The sequence below is a fragment of the Nyctereutes procyonoides genome, unplaced genomic scaffold (assembly GCF_905146905.1).
Source record: "Nyctereutes procyonoides isolate TBG_1078 unplaced genomic scaffold, NYPRO_anot_genome, whole genome shotgun sequence".
In the NCBI taxonomy this organism is placed as follows: domain Eukaryota; kingdom Metazoa; phylum Chordata; class Mammalia; order Carnivora; family Canidae; genus Nyctereutes; species Nyctereutes procyonoides.
Genome location: NW_026575028.1, coordinates 5,552,065 through 5,573,706, shown reverse-complemented (window position 1 = coordinate 5,573,706; position 21,642 = coordinate 5,552,065). Strand labels below are relative to the sequence as shown.

Below are 21,642 nucleotides of genomic sequence, written 5' to 3'. Positions count from 1 at the left end.
AGCTTTTATAATAGTTCTAGTAGTTCTTATAATAGCCTGCTATGTATGTGCCATGCTTGAAAAGTATGTATTGAGTGACCAGATAAATTAACAAATGCACATGGGATTCCAAACCAATTTGCAACTGATTTTTTCTAGAAATGGACTCTAAACTGTATATGGAATAAAGTACACAAAAATAGCCAGGACAACTATAAAAATGAAATGAGAAAAATGCACAAAAGTAGCCACATGGGTCAATACAACAGTATAGAATCCAGACATGAATGCACACATATATGATTAAATAATCTAGGACAAAGGAGGCAAGAACATGCCACAGGAAAAAAATCTCTTCAATAAATGGTGCTGAGAAAACTGCATAGCTACATGCAAAGGAATGAAACTGGACTCCCACCACACACAAAATAAACTCAAAATGGATTGAAGTCCTCAAAGTGAGACCTGAAACCATAAAACTCCTAGAAGAAAATATAGGCAGTAATTTCTTTGACATCAGCCATAGAAACATCTTTCTAGATATATCTTCTCAGGCAAGAGAAACAAAAGCAAATTAAACTACTGGACAGCAAAGAAACCATCAACTGAATGAACAACAAGGCAACCTACTGAGTGGGAGAAGATAGATATCTGCAGATGATATTATCTGAGAGAGGTTAACATCCAAGATACATAAAGAATTTATACAACCCAGCACCCCGCCCCCCAAAAAAATCCAACTAAAAATTGGGCAGAAGGGCACCCCCAGTGGCTTAGCGGTTTAGTGCTGCCTTCAGCCCAGGGAGTGATCTTGGGGACCCGGGATAGAGTCCCACATCGGGCTCCCTGCATGGAGCCTGCTTCTCCCTCTGCCTGTGTCTCTGCCTTTCTCTGTATTTCCCATGAATAAATAAATAAAATCTAAAAAAAAATTGGGCAGAAATCCTGAATGGACTTTTTTCCAAAGACGACTTACAAATAGTCAACAGACACACAAAAAGATGCTCAGCATCACTAATGATCAGGAAAATTCAATTCAAAAATCACAATGAGATGTCACTGTACACTTGTCAGAATGGCTAAAATCAAAAAGAAAATGACAAATGTTGGCAAGAATATATAGAGAAAAAGGAAACTTTCTGCACTGCTGGTGGGAATGCAAACTGATGCAGTCTGTGGAAAACAGTATGGAGGTTCCTTAAAAAATGAAAAATAGAATTACCATCTGATTCAGTAATTCCAGTACTGAGTATTTACGCAAAGAATATGAGAACACTACTTCAAAAAGATAGATGCACCCCTATGTTTACTGCATTTTTTTACAATAGCCAAGACATGGTAAGCAGCTTAAATGTCCATTGACAGATGAATGGGGGGGGGGGGGGAGAGACCTTGCCATTGGCAACAACATGGATGGACCTACAGGGTATAATGCTAAGTGAACTAAGAGAAAGACAAATACCATGTGATTTTACTCATATGTGAAACTTAAGAAACAAATTAATAAAGAAAAAAAAAGACAAACACAAAAACGACTCTTAAGTATAGAAAACAAACAGATGGTTGCCAGAGGGGAGGTGGGTGGGGGGATGGGTGAAATAGGTGAAGGGGGTTAAGAGTACATTTATCATAAGCACGGAGTAATGTACAGAATTACTGAATCATTATATTGTACACCTGGAACTAATAGAACACTGTATTATACTCCAATCAAAAAAAAGAAAAAAGAAAATGAAACAAGAGGAGTTATATACCCTACAAGATATCCAGTTGCAAAGCTACAGTAACTAAGTATGATACTGGTATGGGAATACATAGCTCACTAAAACAGAACCAAGCCCACAGACATATTCCAGCAAATATGGGCCATGGAGGTTTTAGTACAGTAGAACCCACAAATCATTTAGAAAGAAGACTCCTAAGAATGACATTAGGGTAACTTTTTTACCATATGGGAAAAAAATACAAAATTGAATTCTTACCATATAATGTACAAAAGTTATTAACTCCAAATAATCTATGATACAGCATTCAAAAAAAAAAAAAAACCCCTTTAAAGATATAAGTAGGAAGCCACTATATGACCTCCCAGTAGGTAAAGCTTCTGAAAGACACCAAAACAAACCCCACAAACCATAATAGCCATGATAAAATGATCTGACTTAATATCAAAAAACACTTCTATGAAAAAAAAATGCTTAACAAACATTATATAAAAGGCAAGTAAACTGGAAGATATTTGCAGTTACCTCTGCAGCTCACTAAGAAAAATCCAGAGCCCAACAAAAAAACAAAGAGCATATACCAGTGATTCACCAGTGAGGGGATCCTGTCAATACATATGAGAAAAATGCCCAGACACGTTAGCAGTCACATACAAGCTCATTAAAACAACGACATTATGTTTTTCACTCATCAGATTCACAGATTTTCCTCAGATAGTATCAAGTGCTAACAGAAATGTGGAAAACAGGAACTTTTGAATATTGCCAGAGAGATGAAGAACCAAGCCAGGCATTTTGAAAATCTATTTGACTCTTGTCAAACAGGATGCACATTTTTTACACCACAGTACCAAGAAAGAAGCAAAAGGCTGTTGCCTGAAAGAAAATACTAAGTGTACTCAAATGTCCTCTACAGGAGACCAAATGAAAACGTGCCACGTTTATTTAACAGAATACAGTGATAATAAGTACATCCATACATACCAACATAGATAGAACTGCATGATATAATAAGTGAAAATAAAGAGTACAGATTGATGATATTTAGGTACATTTTAAAAAACATTGAAGCAATACCATTGTCTTATGATCCTAGGTAAATCGTCAAGAATGGATGAAAATACATATAGACGCACCATGGTAGTGGCCTCTGCAGAGTACAAGAGGGGCATAGCACTGTGGGAACTAGTTAAAGGAACTTCACTTACATCTCAACGTGTTACTTCTTTTAAAAAAAAAATTTTTTTTAAAGGAAGAAGGGGAAGTAATTATTTCTGGATGGTGAGAATTCTTCCTTTTCAATTCCCCTTTCAAGTTCTCACTTGTGGAGTCCTCACTCTAGTGCTCAACCACGTGCTCTCTTCCAGCACTGGCAGGCAAAGAGCAGGGATGGACACACAGGTTAACTTTACACATGACTGACAAGCTGTCCAAAGTAAATTTTGACTATATGTGATTTTGGCCTTAAGTGACATGCTTTAGTATTAATACTCTTGTAAGGTGAGACTCAAAGCATTCATCAGCATGATAACTTAAAAGCAAACTACATGGAAAACACTCATTTAGATGAGGATTTTTGAGGAGCCAACCTTGTGTACGAAATTCAGTTAACCAAAATCCCTTTTCTCCAGTGCCACCTGGTGGAAAAAAGAGGCAACTGTACCTACCACACAAACCCACAGTTGAGGAGTGAGGTTATCAGAACAAGGTTCTTTCCAAGGAAGCATCCCCCCCTTCCTTCTGAGGTTACCATGTAGTACACCAGTAACCACTTACTGACTTTAGAACCTTCCCCAAACTAAACTCTTCAGCCTATAAATCAGATGAGAAAGACCTGCTCTTTTATCTTCTTTTGATCAGAGATTCCTTCTTTAATGTGTCTTAGTCAAATGCTTTCCATTCTTCCTCACCAGACCAACCTGCAACCATAATATCCATTCATCCACATTTCAAACCCTCTACAGTAAAAAAATTTCAACAGCTGATTTCTATATTAAAAATTTTAGTGTCATTTTGCTTTATATAAAACTGAGGATGGTTAAGAATTTTTAATTTAACGGACTTCTAAAATACAATATGTTCTCACTATAAATATTCAATGGGAATTATAAATAGTACCTTCTTTTCCTTCTTTTAAAGCACTGGGTGATATAGTAAAAAACATACAGCATCTTACCAAGAGCCAATAGAATAGGCTAGATTTTTCAGATATTAAAGTATCAACATAAAGAAAACGAAAAAACATAGTTATGAGGTCGTGAATCCCTCAATTTGCAATACTGAATTCCTCAATTCATTTACAATCCAGAGACGTAACTGAACAGGGCAGTAAAATTACTTTGGAAAATGCCAACTGTACTCAAGACAAAATAAGTCAATCCTAAGTGGTTTCCATTAGTGTTCTCTGTGGCCATGATTCCATACAACCTTTATAACTGCTGTAATTGCTTTTTAACTGTTTCCAAGTCAGCACTAGCAGAGGATGGAAATAAAGCCAAAGGCACTCCCTCAAAAGTTCAAAATTGCTAGATCTGGATGTCAATTTACATTTTAGTGACTGTCGGTCACTCCATTCAGATGATCCTGTAGGTACATACAAACACACTGAACTGTTGGCTTCACTTCTCTTCCTTCCTCAAAGTTTATGATAAAGAGACTAATCCCTGTATTGGGACTGACCAACATAAATTCGGATTTGTTCAGAGTTGTGGGTAAGGAACACTTAAGGTCAGTTAGAAAATAATTAAACAGGCTTTTCATGTAAGCGCCGTGACTAACAACTAAGACACTGGCAACTAATCCTGGTGCAGCACTGTCTGAATTAGATTCAGGAGCACACGTTTTTCCTAAAGGAAATATCTCTGCTAGAGAAGTTTCTAGAGAGTTGCTTGGAGCTCCTTGGGAACACTGTTCATTTTGACCCGCTTCTCGCAGGATCAGTTGACAGAGAATATCGAAAAAGTCTTTTCCACGCATTTTCACCTACAAGAGAAGAAATTAAAATAAAGTGACATTAATGATTGCCTTAAAACATAAACATAAAACACAAGTGATTGGATTTTTCGAATATGTCAATGTAGGGATGACATAAGCAGATAGAATTCTGTTTGTTAACTGATCAGCAGTAAAAGCCTCTACCGTATTTCTGGAGTGATGGAAGCACATTAGGGAACAAAGAAGAGTAAGACACAATTTCTAATTCTTTCCTTCAAAGCACTTACAATCTAGTTAGGGCAATTTACAAGTAAAAAAGAAGCCCATAAGAGTGTTAACTATGAAACTACATCTAGAGCAATCAGTCTGGTTAGAGCAACCACCAACAAGGATAAAAAATCTTGCCTTTACTGAGCTAATAGCCTTTACAAGAAAATTATGAAAATAAAAAATAGGGGGGAAAATCCCCAATAATGCAATCCAAAAGCAGAACACTCCAACGAAATGCAAGTGTGGTGATGAGGTCACTTACAGAGTGAAAGATGAGAGAGGAGAGGCCTGAAGATTTCGAGTTTTGAACCGTTTTGCCTCCCACTCTCCTTGAGCAGCACCGCACTCACTCTCCTGCCTACCACTACCACTGCTAAAGTTACTGCTTCATATTCAAAGACTTTTCTTCAAGAATCATCTAATAACACACGTACTTTAAATCCAGTATTGGCAATGACTGCCAACTTAAGAGTAAATAAGAAAGACAGCTTAAAAAGGAAAAATGAACACACTGTGCAGAGTTGTTTTATGAACCAGACAACTTTCAAACTGCTTAGCTAAGATTTAGAGTAGAGACATCCCATTTACAAAAGAAACCCAATTTTACCTACTCTGATGTTGGCAAGTTCATCCACGGAGCAACTCACCCCGGGCTACGCACCTGGTCTAAGGTCTCTCCTCCAGGTGGTGTGAATACAGGGCATTCTTCCCCAGCTGCTTTGGCCATTGCCCTTAGCTCACTGAGGGCCTTGCCTTCCGCAACCCCATATTTCTGCAAGGGTCAAATAGACAAAAGTGCCTCAAATGAATTTGTAAAAAGACAACTGAATACATGCTTGTGGCAAAACTGGAGCACTCTGGCAAGATGCTTGGTTTCCTTCCACTCACTATTTTTAAACTGATAATGAGAACATATTCCGTAGAGGCTGCAAACCCTAGAAAATTCAGTTAACATCTTACATTGTACACTGTGTCCAGACAGGTTCTATGGAACACACTCAAGTAGATGGTGGGTGGAGCTTTACTGGACAAATACAGAGATTTGCACAGACCACAGGGCCACAGACTAATATGTGAAGCACAGCAAGTCAGCCACCTCACATTCATACATACTGTCTCATTTGATCCTAATAACAGCACTGTGAGATGGGTATTTTCATCTCTATATCTATAAATGGGAAAGCAGAGTTTCAGAGAGGTTAAGCAATTAGCCTGTATTCCCAAAATCAGCAAAGTTGAAATTCAAACCCATATATGTGTGTTTTCAAAGCTCATTAGCTCTTTAGATTCATAAAGACTGAGCCATAGCAAAGGACACAGAAGTCACAAAAGAAATACAAATGACCAAAAAAACACAAGATATCTACCTCACCAAGAATCCATAAAAGTGAAAATTAAGATGGCACCTTGCAGGTGCTATTAAACTAGAGGACCAAGAAGACTACCAACAGCTAGAGTTTACATGAGAAAAACTTTCTCCTATCTTATTCGTCTAAGTATAAAGTGGCACAACTTTTCTGAAAGGAAATTTAGCAATATACAAGGCTTTAAAAAAGTATATATTCACCAATTCCACTTCTAGGAAACGTATTAGGTGTGTGTATAAAGAATTGATTACAAAGAGGTTTATTTTAACATTATTTACATTAGTAGAAAATCTAGTCACAACCTAGGTATCCACCAGTAGTAGCTATGTAATATCCACGTATTGGAATAATACAGTCACTAAGTGATCATATCCATGTACATTTATTAGCACTGAAAAACAGAGGAAAAAGCTAGTTAAAAAACAACACATATAGAGGTGCCTGGGTGGCTTAGTCAGTTGAGTGTCTGACTCTTGGTTCTACCTCAAATCATGATCTTGGGGTAATGAGATTGAGCTCTGTGTTGGGCTCCACACTCAGTGGGAGGGAGGGGGTCTATTTGAGATTCTCTCCTTTTCCCTCTGCCACTCCCCCCACTTGTGCTTGCTCCCTCTCACTCTTTCTAAAACACATAAGTAAATCTTAAAAAAAAAAAAAAAAACACACACATAGAGGTACATTTAGAAAAATGTGAACACAATCAGATAGACTGAAAGACTAACAGATGAACATGAAAAGAAGTCAAGAGAACACCTACCAAAATGTTGACAGTATTTGTGCATGGTAGACATTTTAACTGTATTTTTCCCCAAACTGTTCTTACTTTTAATTCCTTACAATAACAGATTACTTGCATAATAAAATATTTAGAGATGTATCATTGCTTATGGCTTACACTGATGATGCCCCAAAATTCTACCACCACCAGACAGAAGTCCAACAACTAAATGTTATTTTTTTCTAAGACCATATGCACATTTGTCAGATGCTCTTCCAATTCTCAAGTTCAAAGTCTTTCATCCTCATAACTGGAACAACCTCTATCGTAGAAAATGTTAAAAATTACTTGGTTTGTTTTCTCAGGAATGGAGACATCCATTCATTAAATATTCCAAATGCTATGCTGAAACACATCGGGCCATGAGGCAAGAGCAGAGAAGAGACCAGGAGTCTGCAGCTCCCCATCCTTGCTGAGACTGCAGTGTGGTGGGGTACTACCCTAGAACAGTAGGGGAAGAATGTCGTAATGGAAAGAACTACTGGACACAGACACACACAGCAGAGATGGCTAATCTGCATTTGCGGGGCTGCAGAAGCCAAAGCCCTGGGGTTGGAATGGAAGCCAGCCAGGTTTGGAGAGTATGTATTCCAGATACAGTGGAGCATGGATTCGGAAGTTCAGTGAGGCAAGAGCACAAGGTGTTTGGGCAACACTGAGAAGATCCATGAGAGGCCTATCATCAGTGGTCCAGAACATGGAACCCAGGGCCACATGGCCTTAATTTGAATCTGAGCTGTGCCATGTACTGGCCCTAGGACTCTGGGCATGGACTTGATCTCGGTGTGCCTTGCTTTCTACAACTGTAAAAACAGAGGTTTCTAAATCTTCACAACATCAGCATGCTGTGAAGATTAACAAACCCGCAGGGTTTGGAGCAGGGCCAGAGGGTGGGGAGCACTGTGCAAATGCTGGCTAATATTATTAAGGCTGGGCATCAAGCACAGGAGAGAGGAAGGAGGCAGAAGGCAGATGGAGGCAACAGATCATATCCTACAGCTGATAAGCCAAGCTGGAGCTTGGATGGGCTCCTGAAGGTAGAATAGAAACAGTGAACTGTTTTACACAGGTACGTAGCAACCCCGTTTTCCAAAGAGTACTCTGGCAGCAGCATGAAGATGAGATTAGAAAAGCAAGCACCAGTCCAAAGACAGGAGAATCACTGTTCCCGGTGATCTAGGTGACAGAGAACACCAGATGCAGTTCAGGATGGCAGCAGTGGGTTGGCAGAGGGACAAGGGTTCAGGAACTACTACACAACAGCAAAAGTGACGAGATGGTAGGAGGCAAGGAAGTCAAGAATGTGTGGTTTGAGGAATTGGGTAAAGCAGGAGCCAGTTCCAGGAAAGGTGGGGTGTTCCACTGAGCTGGAAGTAGCTGTGGGGCACACATGCAGAAATAAAAAGTAGGCAGTTTGATATCTGAGCTTAGGCAAGAGATCCAAGCTAAAATGTATATAAATATATGGAAATCAATTGAAATCACAGAAGAGGATGCTACTGAGGGAGAGAGAGCAGAGTGAGAACAGCCAGCCCATCCAATGACAATGCTCTCTCCCTACTTTGTGATGACAGGCCTCATTCAGCGCCCCACCGCTGAACTCACAATGCTTGCTTGGTTCAGAGGCACAGAGTGAGCCTTTCCAAGCAGGATCTCTGAGGAACTCTAGCATAAATTTTGGACAAGAATAGAGAACACATGCAAGTCCTGAAAAGCAATTCTTTAAAGATGCCCTAGTCATTCGATACTTCCATTCAGGTAGAAGAAATCATAGGGCTGCCAGGGACATTAGCCCGCTTACAGGCCTGCATTGCAGAGCAAAACTACTGCTCTAGGAGGAGGTCTGGGATCAAATCTCAGATCTGAAATTGAGGTATGGCTTTAGCTAAATCACTATTTCAGCAAGATTCATTTCTGGTACATAAGAGAGTCTACTAAAGCTTAAAATCAGGAAGTAGGACATGGAGGCTGAGAAGAGAACTTTGTACTTTTACCTCAAACTCTTCTCTACTAGTTCTTAATGAACAGATCTTGCATTTATAATTTAGGATGCCTACCTCACACACATTTAATAATTAAATAAGATACTATCTATGAGCATATGTAACAGCCAATCTCACATAGCAGGTTCTTAACATGTTAGCTGATTCCACATCCCTATCAAGAATGCATCAGATAAAAAAAATAATAAAAATTAAAAAAAAAATAAAATAAAATAAAAAAAAGAATGCATCAGATAAACTGAGGTGGTTTACTCATAATTTTTGGTGAAGAATATGTGTAAGTTATTACTTACTCTTTCTCGAAGTCTTGGATCATACTTTACTGTCAAATCTTTGCAAACTTTGCTTTTCTCCAAAATCCCACGCACAGTCTGAAAATGGAAAGACAACAGTTTCTTTTCCCAAAACAATAGTCATTCTGGCCAAAATGTCAAAATACATCATAGTAAAATTTAAAAGAACTAGGAATAATTTTCCTTTGTGAATGTTGCCTCTCTTCTGTGCTGTTCACCCTTTGTCTCTTCACACGGATTTGAGTATTCCCTTCTAAGGAAATAATACTGTCTTCTAGTCCAGATGTCAACAAACTGCAGCCCATATCCAGACCATGGCTTGTGGTAAATGAAGATCTATTAGAACACAGCCACTCATTTATTGTTTGTGGCTGCTTTCATGGTACAACAGCAGAGTTGAACAATTGTGATGGAGACCATGTAACCCATAAAACTTAAAATATGTACTATCTGGTCCTTTACAGAAAAGGTTCCAATTCATTAATTATCCATTCAGGTGCAGCAATTTAAATTGCTGTTAAACCCATCTACTGAGTCTTAATTTCAGTTACATTTTCATCAGTTCTAGAATCCGAGTTTGGTTCTTGTACGTCACTTCCAGTTCTCTACTGAAATTTTCAATGTCATTTTTTAATCTATGCACTCAATAGTTATTCTATTTTATTTTTTAAAGATTTCATTAATTTATTCATGAGAGACACAGGCAGAGAGAGAAGCAGGCTCCCTGTGGGGAGCCCAATGCAGGACTGAATCCTAGGACCCTGGGATCACGACCTGAGCTGAAGGTGGATGCTCAATCATTGAACCACCCAGGTGCCCTTCAATGGTTATTTTAAAGTCCATGTCTGGTGACCAGTTATCAAAGAACTCCTACAGCTGTTCTGTTGTCTTTTATTTAGGCTCATTTTTGTTCATGTTCCCTTCTCTCCTGGTGTGACTGACAACAGACACTGTATTTGCAAAACCATAGAGATAATTTAAGTCCACAATTTGCCTTGTTTTTTTAATCCCTTCCACACAAATTAAACATTATCATCATTATGGCTGTCTGCTATTAATGTTTGTTCACATTGATCTTTACTTTCACCACTGTGTGTGCTCACCAATCTTTTCTGAAACCAGAGCTCCCTTCTGGTTATTATTCTCCCTCTTCAATTACCCTTTCAAAGTTTCTTTATAACCTGTTCATCCGAAATAGGTCTTCATCTATACTCTAGAAAATGTTTTGCTGGGTATAAAATTCTAGGTTAGTCTCTATTATCACTTGGTACATTAAAAATCTATATATATTACTGATACTGACAAGTTTGTTGATAGTCCATTAGTGGATGATGTTTGTCCTTATTCTTTGGAGTTTTGCAATTTTGTTATTTTAAGCGTACATATGGGTTTCTTTTTATTTATTCTGACTGGGATTTATCACCCATTCCAGATCTGATAATATGATCTTCCAACAGTTCTGTAAAATCAACTATGACTTCTTTGATCCCTTTCTCATTCTGAGGACACTAGACCTTATCATGTTCATTTCTTTTAAACTCTCATATTTTTAAATTTTTTTTTAAATTTTTATTTATTTATGATAGTCACAGAGAGAGAGAGAGAGAGAGAGAGGCGCAGAGACATAGGCAGAGGGAGAAGCAGGCTCCATGCACCGGGAGCCCGATGTGGGATTCGATCCTGGGTCTCCAGGATCGCGCCCTGGGCCAAAGGCAGGCGTCAAACCGCTGCGCCACCCAGGGATCCCTAAACTCTCATATTTTTAATCTGTTTATTACATTGTGCTGTATGAGGTAAAGGCCAAAATTTCATATTTTTCCATATGGGTAGTCCATTATTTCAGCACCTTTCATTGAAAAGAGTACCTTTCAAGTACTGGATTACTTCATACCTTTGTCAAAACCCAATTGATAAAAAAAGATTTGGACTCTCAGGGAAGATGGTGGAGTAGGAGGAACCTAAGTTTACCCCCTCCCAGGGATATATTAGGCAACATTCACATCAGTGTAAGTAACCCTGAAAATGACCCAAAGACTGACAGCACAAATTCCACAACTAAAGGTAGAGGAAGAGGCCACACTGAAGACAGTAGGAGAGGCAGAGATGTGATGGGGACCTAAATAGACCTACAGGCTATGTGCAGGAGGGAAGGAACCAAAGGCCTGGAGAAGGAAGAGAAACAGATCCTCACATAGGGAAGCCTGCGTGGGAAAGACAAATCCCCCCATAACATTTGGCTTTGAAAACCAGAGAGTCCAAATTTTGTGAGTTCTTACTATCAGCGGGACTTAAAACCTAGAATTTAAAAAATCAATAGGCTTGGCTCTGGGAGAGCCTGGAGGGCAAGAGAAAGCTGAGTCCAGGTCCTCTAAGAAACAGCACAACAAACTGCTCAACAAGATACGGCACAGAAGCAGCAGTGAAAAATGCCTGGGGGGACTCTTGCGTGGCTCAGTGGTTGAGCGTCTGCCTTTGTCTGGGGATCCGGGATCTAGTCCTGCGTCCGGTTCCCCACGGGGAGCCTGCTTCTCCCTCTGCCTCTGTTTCCCATGAATAAATTAATAAAACCTTTTTAAAAAAATTCCTGGGGCATACAGGAGGGAGAGTTATTCACTCATCTCAGAGCATGTCCAGAGGGGCAGCAGTCACAGGAGACTCCTCTAGGAACAAGGGAGCTGACACGCATCATTTCCCTCCCCTGCCCCACAGCATAAACACATGGCTGCCTATAGGAATCAGTGAGGCAGACTATTCACTACCTAACTTGTTAACAATGCCACCCTGCCCTCTAGCACCTCGTGGACCACCCCCTCCACTACACTGTTGACCTAGCCCATACACGGTGGTGTCACAGGCCTGGACATGTGCAAGTAGCCCCTACAGTGGCCGGTACCACTCCAAAGTGACTCTTGCCCTGGGAGAGGAAAAAATAACCCCACACAGGAGTCAGATTGCGGTCCCAGCAGTGGGCTGAAGACAGACAACTGGTCTGACTGCAGGCCCTGCCCATCAGTGAAAACTTCTTGGAGGACAACACAGGGCAACTGCCCTGCAGTTTAGTGCTGTCTCAGCAAATGCCAGTTCAGACTCACCTCTAGCCCATGGTAGCCCCAGAAGGGCCCCCTAACATCACAGGGACCACACCCCGCCCACGACAAAGAGAACCTCTGTACACAATTAGACCGAAAGCAAAGTGGCTCAGCCACAAAGGCACACAGGAGACACCCCTGAAGCGCCAGGTTCCAATGAACAGGGCACACTGCACCGCAGGGCACTATAGGACTTCTTCATAAGGCCTTTCAAGAGCAGGAGACATCACTGACTTTCCTAAGACACAGAAACAGACACAGCGAGTTACAAAAATGAGGAGACAGGAATATGCCCCAAAATCACAGCAAGAAACCTAAGTGAAATGGAGAGAAGTAATATGTCTGATAGAGAATTTAGAGTAATGCTCAAATAGATATTCCCTGAAGTTGAGAAAAGAGTGGAGGACATCAGTGAGACCCTTAAACACCAAGATAAAAAAGAATCAGAAATGAAGAACCCACAAAATGAACTACTGGGACTCATCAAGATAAAAAGCTTCTGCACAGCAAAGGAAACAATCAACAAAACTAAAAGGGAGCTTATGGAATGGGAGTAGATACTTGCAAGCGACATATATGATAAAGGATTAATGTCCAAAATCTACAAAAGAACTTTCATCAAACTCAACACCCAAAACACCACCCAGTTAAGACATGGGCAGAAGACATGAACACTTTTCCAAAAAAGACATCCAGATGGCAGACACATGAAAAGATACTCAACATCACTCATCATCAGGGAACTACAAATCAAAACCACATGGAAACAAATTAAAATGAAAACACAAGGGTCCAAGATTTTTCTTTGGGACACAGCAAAGGCTATTCTAAGAGGGAAGTTTATAGCAATACAGGCCTACCTCAAGAAGCAAAAAAATCTCAGATAAACAGTCTAACTTACACCTAAAGGAACTTGAACAAAACCTAAAACCAGCAGAAGGAAGAAAATTATAATAAAGAGCAGAAATAAATGAAGTAGAAACTAAAAAAGAATAGAACAGATCAATGAAACCAAGAGCTGACTTTTTTATTTTTTATTTTTTTTTATTCTTTGAAAAGATCAATAAAACCTTTAGTCAGACTCCTTTAAAAATAATAAAAAGAGGACTCAAAAAGACCAATGACAAAAACAACAACAAAACAACAAACCAATGGAAAAAATAATCTACAACAACAACAACAACCTGACCGTATTAGTATGGGTCTATTTCAGGTCCCTCAATTGAAACTCTTCATTTTCCTTTAAAGATCATTTTATTTATTTGAGGGAGAGTGAGAAAGAAGAGAACACATGCACGTGAGCATGAGCATACATGAGTGGGAGAAGTGACAGAGGGAGAGAATCTCAAACAGATTTCCCTCAGTGTAGAACCTGACAAGGGGCTCAATCCCATGACCCATAAGATTATGACCTGAGCCAAAATCATGAATCAGATACTTAACCAAGTGTACCACTCAGGTGCCCCCTTTTTTCCATTGTTAGTCTTCTTTCTTCCTTAATTTTGTAATTTGTTTCTATGACTTCATGTTCATTGACCTCTTCTTTATCAGTGTCTAATCTGCTGGTAATCCCCTCCTGTGAAATTTTCATTTGGGAATACTATATATATTTTTGATCTCAAGAAGATGAATTTGGTTCTTTTTAATCTTCTATTTCTTTCATTTTGTTCCTTTGAGCACAGACCAGCCCCACTATTCAGGTGTGATCTAACAAAATCTCTCCAACTTGCATGGTAGGAACTCAAATCAGTCCCAACCTGTGTGAGCCCTTGAAACTGACTGGCTTCTGGTTCCTCTAGGGAGAGCAATTGTTCTCTCCCTAGCAGTTATGTTTTATATCTGGCTTCATGCATTTTCACCTACGCATATGCAGACTCTAGTCCACCAAAGATTTCAGGGGATCCCTATAGGTATTTCTAGAGTTCTTTCCCTGTGCAGCTCCCTCTTCCAGCACTCTGCCCCACAATCCTTACTTAATCTCCCCAGATTCCAAGCATATCTCTTCAACTCACTGAGATGACTGGCTCTATTTGCCTTCTCCAAGCAGCACTGGGAAATTGCTTCAGGTGGAACACCAGGGCAATCCAAGGGTTCACCTCATTTGGGGATCACAGGCCCACACTGTCTAAAGTCCAATGTCTGCAAACAGCTGTTTCACAAATTTTGCCCTGTTTCTCTAGTTGCTTACGCAGGGTGACTATATTCCAACTCTATTATTTCCTCATGGGGAATTATTCCCTCCACTGAGTCTTTAGAGATGTATTTGGTTCCTTTTTAATTTACTGGGGTCATTTTTATAGTAATCTGTTCCTTAAAGATATTCTAAACATGTCTTTTATTTCTTTACAGTTACATAGTTGTTTGCTTTTTTAACGGTGTCTGGATGCCAACATTTGATGTTTGTAATGGGTTAAATTCCCCCATCTGGTGTTTCTGCTGACTCTTCCTCATTAACCTTATCTTTTTAAAGATATTTTGTTAGACATTTTCCCCAATCTACTTTAATTAAAAAATTACCAAAATAAAAGTACAAAGTAAGATGAAAAGAAAGTTCTGTTGGTGGAGGAAGAAGAGGATTGGGGATGGTACCTGCATGTGACTGAATTTCCTACAGACTCTGGAAGCAGTTTTCAAGGTAATAGCCATGGAGACTTTAACTCTAAAGGAAACCTTGACTTCAAACATACCTGCTTTGTCCTCATGAGGTCACTGGAGAAAACATGAGTAAACTTCACATTATTAAGAAATATGCCAGCAGCAGCAGCTTGTTTAAATCCAGTTTCTGAAAGGGGCTCATCTACTCCTTGTCCTGTGGTAGTAAGAGAAGCAACAGTAACATTCAAATATAAATACAACACATGCAAATAAATCACATGTAAAAAAATATAAACAGAATTTATCTACATTTTATTAAAAGATTTCCTTGGGTACTTTTCTATATAACTTTTCAAGCAAGTAAGATTAAGCTATAATCCCATAAAGGCTCAGGTATTCAAATGTTTCCCAAAAGAATGTCTAATGGGAATTCGATGATGAGAATTCAGTTGTCTCCAGCTCTCCCCTCTCTCATGTCTGCTCACCATTTCATTAGCTGTATTTTATTAATGCTGGCTCTGATCTTAAGTTCTCAAACCAGGTGCTACATTTCAAAGGTAGGATCCTCACCTAAAAAGTTTCCCTTCTTTATCTCCACTGCCCAAATGTGCAATATTTTATTATTTCCCCTCATCCTTGGTTCCTTTCATCCTTCCTTCCTTCTCTTTAAAAACAACAACAAAAACCAAAAATAAAACAACTTTGGAACCTTCATTTCAAGGTTAACATTTCTTAATGTTAAATAAACATTAAATAAACATTTAATGTCTGATTAAACACTCCAAAGGGTCCTCTTATTGCAAAAGAACTAAATGCATGTGTGTGTGTGTGTGTGTCTTGCTCACAAGGTCTAAGGAAAATCTCTAAGAGGAAAAGCAAAGCCACCAAAATACCCAGAGCTGAAACCTGAATATTAACACTAAAAAAATGGAGTTGCCAGGGTAACAGCACAAACGCGGGGTTGGGGGGGGCAGTCTCGCTGCATGGCACAGCAAGGTAGGTGGACTGAACTCACCACTCCCAGAAGCAAAAGATCCTCTAAGAAAGCTAGCGTAGTCTAAGGTCAGTAGTAAAATCAAATGCAAATTCACTTCAGAGCAAATCTGACTAAATACATGCTAACAAGTTTCCATTCCAACAGGAAATTTTTTTTTTTTTTTTTTAGGATTTACAAATTTATATAGTCTTTCCTATGAAAGCACAAAAACAAAAAACCAAGGGGTAAGAGAAAAAGAAAACTTCTCCACAAAGGCCTGACGAGTCTTGGGAGATCTGAGAAAACATATGTTCTGCCTATAAGCTAACAAAGCAAAATAATGATCAGTGCTTTTCGTAGGTTTGAGTGGGAGTCCTCAGTTCAACAATATCCCCTCCTAACCGCGCACTCCACGGGGGTGCGATACTTCAGGAGCCAAACAGCAGGAGCGCCCCGATGCCCGACCTTGCCTTCAGAGCGCGCCAGAGCAGAGTCTGCACCGCACTGCCAAAGAGACAGTGCCATTCAGTGCTCAGTTTCCAGCACTTAAAAGGGCCACGTTTCCCTTAAAAAAGATGCTGAGTCAGAAAGCAAGAAAAGAGAAAAGGAGAAAGAAAAAAGAAAGAAAAGAAAAGAAAAGAAAAGAAAAGAAAAGAAAGAAAGAAGGAAGGACAAGAAAGAGAAAGAAAGAAAGAGAAAGAAAGAAAGAAAGAAAGAAAGAAAGAAAGAAAGAAAGAAAGAAAGAAAAAAACAAAGAAAAAACAAAGAAACAAAGAAAAAGAAAGAAAGGAAAGGAAAGGAAAGGAAGAAAAGAAAAGAAAAGAGAAAGAAAAGAAAAGAAAAGAAAAGAAAAGAAAAGAAAAGAAAAGAAAAGAAAAGAAAAGAAAAGAAAAGAAAGAAAAGGGGGAAAAAGAGTTCTCTACTGCAGTAAAAATCTCTGAGTCACAGACAGCTGCTCCGAGGAGTCTGTGCCGGGGAAGTACAGGGCCCCGGGCACAGACTCTACTTGGGCTCCTCGATCACACCTTTGCTGAGGTCTGTCATTTTGGGATATTTTACTTTTTCCTGGTCCAGCTCATTCTGAGCCCAAAGGAGTAGTTTAATTTTGCCAGCTTGGGTGTTCACTCACGATTTTCATAATCTAGGACAGCTTGGTTAACTTCACTCCATTTACAAGCACAAATAAGAGTTCAGTCAAAAACTTGACATACAAGAAAATAATCCACTGTGAATGAAAGGAGAAACAACAAATAACAGACTCAGAATCATATATTTATTTATACTTCAGACACTGAAATCAGCAGACTATAAACTGAATAAAACATAAAAACAGAATCACAAAAGTAAGTAAGAAGAAGCTATCAAGAACAACCAAAAAGCTTTCTAAAAGAACCAGACAGATCTTTTAGTATTGAAAAATAGATTTGGGATCCCTGGGCAGCGCAGCGGTTTAGCGCCTGCCTTTGGCCCAGGGCGCGATCCTGGAGACCCGGGATCGAATCCCACGTCGGCTCCCAGTGCATGGAGCCTGCTTCTCCCTCTGCCTGTGTCTCTGCCTCTATCTCTCTCTCTGTGTGACTATCATAAATAAATTAAAAAATTAAAAAAAAAAAAAGAAAAATAGATTTGCTGAAGAGGGAAACAATCCTTCAGTGGATAAAGGGAGATCTAGTAACAGAAAGGCTTAATGAACTCAAAGACAGGGCTGAGGTATCATCCCACATGCAGCACAAAGGAGATGAAACACATCTCACATCTCTTAGAGACATGAAGGAGAGATTGGTATTCCTTAACATACATCTGACTGGAACTCCAGAAAAAAGAAAATGGAAGAGAGAAAATATGAAGAGAAAATGGCTGAGAATTTTCCAGAAATGACAGAAGACATAAATCTACAGATAAAACACAAAGCAGAATAAATTAAAAGAAAAAAAAATCCCTCCTAGATCTATTAAGGGACACTACAGAATACCACAATCAAACAAAAGATTTTTAAAAGCAGTTGCAGATAGAGACAGATTGCTAAGCATGGAACATGATTTGGCTGACAGAAGACTTCTTAACAGGAGCAATGGCAGCCAAAAAAACAGCACAATAATATCTTCCAAGTGCTAAGAGAACTGTCAGTCTAAATTGTCTAGGCTAAAAATGGTTGAATAGAATAAAAATAGAATTGTCTGGAATAGAAACAATTAAAACTATCTTTACCACCAACCAATCTACCCTAGGGGCCCTTTCAAAGAAAATATTTCAGGAATGAAGTTCTGAGATGCAAAAGAAATGAGGAAAGAAACTGGTAAATATAAATATAAATATAAATATACATATATACCTAAACAATCCAAACAATCTAATAATCTAAATAATAAATCAAATAATAATGCCTATGTCATGTGGTTAAAAAAGGATAGGGCTAAGCTACTAAGCAATAGTCATGTAAGTTCTTTGTATTTTGGGGGGAACGGAGATATTGATATTACACTTCATTAGACATGAATGGTAAAAATATTGAAAGAACAGAAAGAGTTTATCATTCCAAAGCCAGTAGGGAGGGGAAGGGAAGAAAGGAGGAGGAGGAGGAAAAAGGAGAAGGAAGAGAAGGGAAAGGAAGGTGGGGGGAGGATGGAGAAGAACCAAAATCAGCCTCAAGCATTAATGAGGTAACACTTAAGACATCAGCACACAAAAAGGCTGAAAGGAATGCAAGAGAAAAACATACACCAGGCAAATTCCAAACCCAAAACAGCTGGAGAAGCTATATTACACTAAAAAATGCAAGACTTGGGGATCCCTGGGTGGCGCAGCGGTTTGGCACCTGCCTTTGGCCCAGGGCGCGATCCTGGAGACCTGGGATCGAATCCCACGTCAGGCTCCCGGTGCATGGAGCCTGCTTCTCCCTCTGCCTAAGTCTCTGCCTCTCTCTCTCTCCCTGTGTGACTATCATAAAATAAAAAAATTAAAATAAAAAAATAAATAAATAAAAAATAAAAAAATAAAAAAAAATGCAAGACTTTATGACAAAAGTCTTAGGATTGTGAGGATTACTATAATCAATGATCCAATTCACTAGGAAGACAGAACAATTTTTAAATTTGTATATATGCCTAATAAAACAGTCTCTAAGTATAATGAGAGCAGACATAAAGTACAAATTGATAGGATGTCAGGCACTAAACGATAAATTGCCCATCACAGTGGGCAATTCCACTCTCACCCATTAACTGATATTTCAGTCATGCACACAAATTAGTAAATTTATAAAATTAACAAAACATAGATTTGAACAGCAAAACAGAGGTCGATTATTTGACATATAACTCCAAACCCAACAATTATAAAACAGATTTTTCTTGAGCATACAATAGATTTATAAACACTGACCATATTTACAGATTTCAAAAAGGCATCATCAAATAAATCAGCTTGTTGGAATATAAAATATAAGTGGCAGTCAATCATAAATGATGAAGAACAAAAATGAAAAGCTCAGTCATTTGGAAATGTAAAAAACAGTTCTAAGTATTTCATGGATCACTGAAGAAATCATTAAGGGAAATGTAATAAGACACCTGGTGCTGAATACTTAACAAAATTACTGCCTATCCAAACTGTAGGTGCGCAACAAAAACGGTCCTTGGAAATATATAAGCCTTGAATGCTGTAACTTAAAGAACTAAGCATCTAACTGACAAAATCAGGAAAAAAAAAAAAAAAACAAATGTGAAAAACTGGTATGGCCACAAAAACTTTAATTCTTGCTTCACTGTCAGGTCTAATGAAAAGGAGACAGGTGTAAAAAAAAAAAAAAAGAGACAGGTGAGCAGTACTCAAGGACAGGGTGGTAAGGGACAGAAGTCCATAGGCTAATTTGGGTGGGGCGCATGTCACTGGAACACAAAGGTTCATTTACTCATCAGACTAGTTTTCAGAGGAGGGAATGGGTCACGCTGGGTATGAAAATCAGTTGCTGCGAACTCCAGATGTCCCTAACCAAAAGAAATAAAACTACATGTTTTTATAATCACAGTGCAGAAATAGTCTGTCTGGCTGAGAGTTTACCCAAGATAGTCTTTAAAAGCTAGACTTACTGGATCAGAGGGAGATTAAAAGATCTGAATCCAAATTAGCAGAACAAGAGAGGAAGAATCTGTCCAGAATAAAACAACAATTCTGTGTGAGAAGAGGGATTCTTTTTAAACCTCTTCTTTGTTACTACTAAAAATAACTATCTTAGCAGAAAAATTCCATTAACACCAGCCAGCAAATTGCATGTTTCCAAATATGAAATCATTTTAAATCACAGCAGTTATATTTTAAGACCACTAGACCCAATATAACTGCTGAATCAGCTGACTGGGCCACTTTGAAGCTACCTATAGACATCTTGGAATCCTATTCTTTACATTCAGTTCACTTAAACTTATTCCCTTTTGGTTACCATCTGTTCTGATCATATTTCTAGGGGCTATGACACTTTAATTCTCTAACGTTATTCACGATACAGAGCTGCCCCCAGTCCACTCCCCTACCCCACCAAATCTGATTAACTCACATATCACATTAACACTGAAAGAGACAGCTAAAATAAAATATACTAACCTTGAATTATTTTCTCCTTGTTGAATCTTGTTTCTCCACTAAAATAGAGTGGGGGGCGGGGTAGAAAAACCTTTATTACCAAATTACGTCATTTTTGAAATGAGGAAAAAAAAATCAATGAAAGGCAATGATACTCACAAAAATAGCATATAATCTTGTAGTGTACTTTATAATCTAACCTGCAAACATAAAACTTGTTCTAAAGTGATATTTGCAATCATCTACGCTAAGAATTCCACCCCAAATTAAAATGTACAAATCATGGATCAATCATAAATAAATTGTAAGTAAAACATTCTATTAACAATATAGAAAGACAATTTTTATTAAGTAATCTTGTTTAAGTGTGTTGACTAAAACTCTTTACAAGCAGCAGGAGCAAACCATGAGTCTGTCTGTTGCTGGATTGGAACGAGCAAGCCCAAGGGAACTTGAACACAGTGGGAAAGAAGTACAGGAACCTTCAGATGCCCTGGCTTCTCTTAATTCCTAGATCTCAAGCTGTTCCTCTTCGTAATGCTGACAACTATCTTGCAGACCACGCTGAAAAACAGATTTGAGTACTGGGTTTTTACGAATTAAAAAACCAAACCAATTTTGAAGCAACCACAAGAGGGAACGGACTGGACATTTTATCACAAAATAACCATCAATTGAGGCTGGAAGGGAAAAACGTGGAGGGGGGATTGCTACCCAGACAAGGGCAGACAACAGGGTTTACCTGCAACAAAAACAACTGAATATATGAAAAGCTATCAAGAACTGAGTTGAAAATTCTTTGAGGCTTTTTATGCACTAAGTACAGTGCTAGGTACTAGAAACAGAGACACAAAGGACTGGTGGCAGCCTGGGAGAAAGGAGGTTGGCCTGTTCTGTGTGGACACTAGATACAGAATTGGAAATGGTAGGTAAAAATAGTAAATGGGTTTCTTCAGATCAGGTTGTTTCCTCATTTGGTATCAAATGTCCACAATGATGTAGTTCTATGTCAATGAGAGGTGAAAATCCTTTCAAGTAAACTTCATTGCCATACAG

The 21,642-nt window shown here is 38.8% G+C and overlaps 1 protein-coding gene across 1 annotated transcript in view; it reads right to left on the bottom strand.

The window, feature by feature from the left end:
- Nucleotides 1-2,628: 2,628 nt before the first annotated feature.
- Nucleotides 2,629-21,642, bottom strand: part of TIGAR (TP53 induced glycolysis regulatory phosphatase) — a 28,760-nt gene continuing 9,746 nt past the window's right edge. The window contains exons 2-6 of the mRNA XM_055315619.1: nt 20,608-20,645; nt 15,125-15,246; nt 9,349-9,426; nt 5,569-5,679; nt 2,629-4,685 (exon numbers count right to left, since the gene is read on the bottom strand). Coding sequence (XP_055171594.1) covers nt 4,254-4,685; nt 5,569-5,679; nt 9,349-9,426; nt 15,125-15,246; nt 20,608-20,645 — 781 coding nt within the window. The 3' untranslated portion in view covers nt 2,629-4,253. The remainder of the gene's footprint in view (nt 4,686-5,568; nt 5,680-9,348; nt 9,427-15,124; nt 15,247-20,607; nt 20,646-21,642) is intronic.